Raw genomic sequence first — 6151 nt, 5'->3', positions numbered from 1 at the left:
GGGGGCTGCTGTGCGGCGCGCGGCCCGGCCCGCTCCCGCTCAGGTCGCCTCAGGTTAGCGCTCTGCCAGGTTCTGCCCGGCGCGGGGCCCCGCAGCCGTGTGAAGGTCACGGTAGGGAGGCTCCGGGCGCGGGTCGAGCGGCGGAGAAGCGGTTCCGCCGACGCGGCAGCCTGGTCCCGCCCGGGCCCCGCGACCCCTGCCGACCTTGGGCGTGCGGGTGCAGCATCGTGCTTCCGCTGCGGCAGGGGCACCGGGACCCACGGCGCGGGGCTGCGGGCGGGCGGGCGCGGGCAGGTCGCGGAGGGCGCGCGCCGACTGTGTCCACTTAGCCCGCTGCCCCGAGTGACCTCAGTCTGACCTCGGTCATCGGCTCGTGACCTTGGCCGACCCCAGCTCACTTCGACCCGGGCGCCGACTCCGCATCTCCCGTGCCCGAGCCGGCGGTCAGCGCGCTCTGGGTGGGCGGCGGAGGGGAGTGGACAGGCCCGGGGGCCGGCTGCCGGCGGGCGCTGAGCGGGGCCCTCTTGCAGGCAGCGGCGCTGTCGTCGAGGGCCGGCCAGTCGCGGGGCCGGAAGGTGCTGCTGTCCGCGCTGGGCATGCTGGCGGCGGGCGGGGCCGGCCTGGCCGTGGCTCTGCACTCCGCCGTCAGCGCCACCGACCTGGAGCTGCACCCCCCCAGCTATCCCTGGTCGCACCGTGGCCTGCTCTCCTCGCTGGACCACACCAGGTCTGTGGCTGCGGGGATCGTCTCGGGGTGTCTGGGGCTGCGGGGATCGTCTCGGGGTGTCTGTGGCTGCGGGGATCGTCTCTGGGGGAGTGCCAGGGCAGCCGTGGGCAGTGGCACCCCAGCCCTCTTCCCTCTCACCTCCCTAGCATCCGGAGAGGTTTCCAGGTGTACAAGCAGGTGTGCTCCTCCTGCCACAGCATGGACTACCTGGCCTACCGCCACCTGGTGGGCGTTTGCTACACAGAGGAGGAGGCCAAGGCCCTGGCTGAGGAGGTGTGAGCTCGTGGGGACACCCTGGGCTGGGCTGCTCACCGTGGTGGACAGAGCAGTGATGGGCATTTGGCTGGCAGGTGGAGGTACAGGACGGCCCCAACGAGGACGGGGAGATGTTCATGCGGCCAGGGAAGCTGTCAGACTACTTTCCCAAACCCTACCCCAATCCTGAGGCTGCTCGAGCTGCCAACAATGGGGCTTTGCCCCCTGACCTCAGTTACATTGTGCGAGCCAGGTGAGCGGAGTGGGTGAGGCGAGGTGGGGGGTGAGGCGGGGTGCCTAGAGGAGGGGCTGACAGGCTAGTGCTGATCTGGTCCTAGGCATGGCGGCGAGGACTACGTGTTTTCCCTGCTGACCGGCTACTGTGAGCCACCCACTGGGGTGTCACTGCGAGAAGGCCTCTACTTCAACCCCTACTTCCCTGGCCAGGCCATTGGCATGGCCCCCCCAATATACAATGAGGTGCTGGAGTTTGATGATGGTGAGTAGCAGCCTTTTCCCACGTTGGCTACAAGCTACCTGGATGTCTGAGGGGGGCCTTAGTAGACCTGTCTTGGCCCTGTGAGGAGGGCTGTGCTCGACAGGGTCCTCAAGGGCAGCCCTCACCAACTTACCCTCTGCCCAGGCACTCCAGCCACCATGTCCCAAGTGGCCAAGGATGTGTGCACCTTCCTGCGCTGGGCGTCTGAGCCAGAACACGACCATCGCAAGCGCATGGGGCTCAAGGTAGAGATGGTGGGGAGGGATGGGAGTTGGAGGGATCTGGCCCCTCCTCCTGAACCTATCTCATCCTTTAGATGATGATGATAATGGGCTTACTGCTGCCCCTGGTGTATGCTATGAAGCGGCACAAGTGGTCAGTCCTGAAGAGCCGGAAACTGGCATATCGGCCACCCAAGTGACCCTGCCCAACACTGGCTGCTGTTCACCTCAACAGGCCTCCTGCCTGGGAGCTCTCCTGGGCCTGGTGAGACCTTGGCTAGACCACCCACCCAGACGCTTCCGTCTCTGAGGCGAGAGGGCAGGGGCAGACCAGGTTCTAGCCCCATTTCCTCCTTCCGCTCCATCATGGGAATAAATTAAATTTCTAAACACACATGTATGAGAAGTCATGTATAAGGGAGTACAGATATTAAGGGCTCTGGACCATGGTCGTCTGCTGCACCTGAGGTATGCGCAGTGTCATGGACCAGCAGGTGGATGGAGTCCATGCATGTAGGAGAGAGCAAGAAAGATACCCAGGTGCTCACAGGAGGTCCAGACATGCCTGTCATTCAAGAGCAGGTATAGGTGAGGGTGAGGGGAGTATGGGGACACCTGAACTGCTCCCTTTCAGTGGTTCTGTGGGCAGTTCTGCCTCACAGGGTGGATGTGGAGGGAGGCTCCTGGCTCACAAGCTCTGCTTGTCCAAGATGGACTAAAACACCCATTACATGCCTCACTGTTGACCACAACTGGGCTGAGTCCAAGGGCAGTAGTAGCCAGTGGAAGGAGGGCAGTGGGTGTGCTTGAGAACAGCCAACTCCTCCTGTCAAATCCACTACCATCAAGATAGAAACGCATCTGACCCTTTTGGGTTTCTGAGGTAACCTCTTCCCATGCACTTACAGCCTATCTTTCCTCCACTGAGCTGCTGGTGGGTTTGAACCACCATGGTCTTTGGGTGAGTGGTGCAACTACCGAATTCCCCCAGCAGACAGAGTGGGGGCAGAGCCACCTGTAGGGGTGTATTTAGCCCAGCACTGAAGCCCCTGAGCCTAAGCACATGATCAGCATCCAGAGGGAACTTGGTCATGACCCACTGAGGGGCTGCCTCCAGCTGTGGAGCCCCAAGCTTTGACCCTTCTTCCTGTCCCACAGGTCTGTGCTCACAAAGCACTAAAGAACACAGCAGGCTTAGCAAGGTTTTTAATGTCTCACTTGTGGGCTTGGGATACACGAGTCAGCGAGATCCCCTGGGGGAGAAAGGCTGTCTTCCCTCATTATGTCCTATGGGGAAGCAGGGGTGGGGTGTCATGGCCTGGAGTTTGTGTGCATGGCTACCCCTCCCACGTTATGCCCCAGCCTCTGATACCTTTAATGGCTGCTGGGTGCAAGCTGCAGGAGAGTCCCAGGCTCTTGGCCTCTGGGTGCTGCACATCTCACAGCCAGGCCGGCACGAGGCATTGATGAAGGTGCAGGAAGGGCAGGACCAGCCGGGCTGGGACACCAAAGGTGCTGCCTTTTACTCCAGGAGCCCGCTGGATACCACCCTCCACTGTGCAGCCCTATTCTTGCAGGGCATCTTGCCCGCACCCCACCCCCATGCCCAGCTCACCTGAAGGGTCCTGGGGAGGCTGGAGTTGGTGGGCTCCCGGGCTCGGGGCAGCCCCAGTGACTGGGGAAACAGACGGCCCAACTCCCCATCGGTCTTGCAAGGGCGCCGAGGACTGCATCCTGTGGGGAGGGAGTCCTTTAGGACACATTCCACCCATCACCCACCCACCCTCCCCAATCCCAGAACTGACCTAAGGCTTCTTGAGGGGCTGAGAGCAGATAGAGGAGTGCAGGGTCCCCATCACGCTGCACGCCATAGGAGGCAAGGCTGCGCTCTGGCACACACAGGCACCGCCCCACCACCCAGCGCTGTACGCCCGGTGGGAAGCCAAACTCGGAGAACATCTGGGGCAGAGGTCACAGGGTGAGGTCACCTACAACCTGACCCTCCCCCAGGGCCCACCCAGGGCCTCTGTTCACCTGCTCCTGTAGGGCTGCGATGGTGCAGTGGGGGTTGACCTGGAGTGTGACGTGGGCAGATGATGAGGCGTCTTCAACTGTGACTTGCAGCCTGAGCCAAAACCAAAGTCAGAGGCCAGGCCAGACATCCACCAGCCTGAGTAACCTCAGTCCCCACCTCACCTGATGGGGCCAGGTGGGTAGCAAGACTCCTGGAGCTGGATACTCAAGGCCACATGGCACTGAGCCAGGGCAGCCGCCGCTTGGGCTGCACCCTTCTCATCCCCGCTGGATATAGCGTGGGCCAGGCGCCCCACCAGCTCTGTGAGGAGAGGAAGAGCATGATGCAGCTCAGGCCTTCCCCTGTAGTCCTCCACTCATCAGATCACACCCCTGTGATCTTCCATCCCTCAGGCCCCCACGCTTACCTTTCTGCATTGTGTCTCCAGACCACGAGGGAGAATCCCCCTGAGGTTGGGGGGCCAGGGGGGGAGGGGCTTCGGGGAAGCTGGGAGGGAAAACAGGGCAGGTCTCTGGGTCCTGGGCTGGGGGCGGACTGCTACTGCCTAGGAGGGAAGACAGGGGTGGTCTGCTGTCCCTGGATCAGTCCCTGCCCAGTGCTTCCTCCCAGTGTCCAAGGCACCTCTCACCCGATCTTGAACATAAGGCCTGATCTCTGTCCTCCACATCCAACCATGCTTGTGAGCAACTCGGCCACCTGTCTCCCATGCCTCCCTTCACCTGTGGCCTGGCAGCCCCTCAAAGGCTGGAGCACAAAGCTCATTCTCAGGCCCTGAGTCCTGTAGGATCACTCTGCTGTCTGGTCCCACTTTCCCCATCCAGAGAGATGTGGCCACCTCTCCTGACCTCCATGGACTGCAAAGGTAGGGCAAAGCCAAGCCCAGACTGGACTTGACCACCTGCAGCCCTTTTTGTCCGGTTCCACACAGCACAGAACTGCTGTGCTCCATGCAACTGCCTCTAAGCAGCTTTTCAGAGCTGGACTGCACTGCGTGTCCTTCACAAATCTCACTGCAGTGGGCCTCCCTGCTCAGATGGGAGGGAGGTACTCTCATGAGCAGCTCACCCTGGTCTGCGTTAAGCCACAACCAGAGGCACCTCAGGGCTTCTTGGGTCATGTGGTTCACACCATGACCTTCTACTTCCATCCAAACATCACCACCTCGGTGAGGCCTTCCTGGCAGCCCTTCTGGCTCTAAGCTTCTCAAACCCTCCACCACGCCACGGGAACTGTATTTGCTTTTGTCTGCACTTACTCCCTTTCCAAAACGCAAGCTCCTGGCCAAAAGGACTTTGTAATTTGCTGTCGAATTTTCACAGGTCTGAATGAAAAGCCGAGCGAGGGTCAGGAGCTGAACACACACGATGAACAAATGGAAAAAGAGGAGAGAAGACAGCTCCCCGTCTAGAGAGGCTGGCTGCCTGGGCCTCTCATCCTGGTTGTGATCTTGACTGACCTCTATCTCAGCTTGACCTCACTTGAGCCCTGTCTCTGCCCCAGACCTGGCTGTTAGGGCCAGGCCCCTACCTGTGAGTGCTGCTGTCCCTGATCCCTCTATCTTCCTCTAATATCGCCAATTCCATCTCCTAACAGCCCTGTGAGCATTGTTCTTTTCAGCCCTTCCCATACCGCTCGCAGATTAACAGAAGGCTTTGCCAGTCTCAGATGCCACAAGCCTCAGTTGACACCGTCCTGTAAATCTCAGTGCTCCAGGGAGCACCTGGGCCCTAGACAGCTCTGATAGCCCAGGCCTCGGTTCTGCTCTTCTGGGTGCCTGCTCAGTCCCCAGAAGTGGCTGGGCTAGACCCTGCTTCCCCTGCCACCGCTTCATCCAAGACTCTCCTGGGATGACAGTTCCAGGCAGTGCCAGGGCACTTTTTCACCAGGATACTAACCATTTTGCCTCTCAGAGGAGGCGCCTCGGACCAGCGCTGCCCACCGCTGAGCTTCCTGAGCACTGGTGAAGAGGAGGCTGAAGGCGCCGGGCCCTCCCGGTGGAGGCTGCAGCTCATGCAGGCAGGGGCCACGGACAGTATAGGAGACCGCCTCTAAGGGCCACTCCAGGCTGACCTGAGAAGCAGCAAGCAGTGCCCCTGCTCAGCCCCGCAAAACCAAAATGAAGGCTCAACATGTGCAAATCCCTTCCCCTCGGCGCCTCTAGGCAAGCCATCCTACCACCTTCTAAAGGCCAGTACCAGTGACACCGGTAGTGGACGCGAAGGTGATTACTCAAAGGCACGCCAAGTAGCAAGCGGCGGAGCCCCCACTGGCCCCGTTCGCCATCCCGGGTGCCGGGCACCTGCTCCCCGCCCCGCGCCTGTTCCCGGTGAGCCCGCTCACCATCCCGAGCCCCGCGCCCGCTCCTCGTCCCGCGCCCGTTCCCCGCGCACCTGCTCCCCGCCTCTTCCCCGCGC

At 61.4% G+C, this 6151-nt stretch overlaps 2 protein-coding genes across 2 annotated transcripts in view; one reads left to right on the top strand and one right to left on the bottom strand.

The window, feature by feature from the left end:
- Positions 1 to 2: 2 nt before the first annotated feature.
- Positions 3 to 1923, top strand: LOC102844120 (cytochrome c1, heme protein, mitochondrial-like; the record flags this gene model as incomplete). The annotated part of the gene is made up of 7 exons (XM_006879424.1): positions 3 to 53; positions 531 to 727; positions 874 to 1000; positions 1078 to 1235; positions 1321 to 1481; positions 1626 to 1726; positions 1798 to 1923. Coding segments are annotated over 7 exons (900 nt in total), but the record flags the coding sequence as incomplete, so codon positions are not given.
- A 323-nt stretch (positions 1924 to 2246) lies between these two features.
- The window catches only part of SHARPIN (SHANK-associated RH domain interactor), a 4397-nt gene continuing 492 nt past the window's right edge, over positions 2247 to 6151 (bottom strand). Inside the window, exons 2-9 of the mRNA XM_006879423.1 lie at positions 5633 to 5811; positions 4144 to 4281; positions 3899 to 4037; positions 3737 to 3827; positions 3508 to 3661; positions 3318 to 3436; positions 3075 to 3200; positions 2247 to 2267 (exon numbers count right to left, since the gene is read on the bottom strand). Coding sequence (XP_006879485.1) covers positions 2247 to 2267; positions 3075 to 3200; positions 3318 to 3436; positions 3508 to 3661; positions 3737 to 3827; positions 3899 to 4037; positions 4144 to 4281; positions 5633 to 5811 — 967 coding nt within the window. The remainder of the gene's footprint in view (positions 2268 to 3074; positions 3201 to 3317; positions 3437 to 3507; positions 3662 to 3736; positions 3828 to 3898; positions 4038 to 4143; positions 4282 to 5632; positions 5812 to 6151) is intronic.

This window comes from Elephantulus edwardii, unplaced genomic scaffold (assembly GCF_000299155.1).
Source record: "Elephantulus edwardii isolate Elephantulus edwardi_28Jun2011 unplaced genomic scaffold, EleEdw1.0 scaffold00003, whole genome shotgun sequence".
Lineage (NCBI taxonomy): Eukaryota > Metazoa > Chordata > Mammalia > Macroscelidea > Macroscelididae > Elephantulus > Elephantulus edwardii.
Note: the sequence above shows the minus strand (reverse complement) of the source record. Positions and strands in the feature narration are given on the sequence as shown.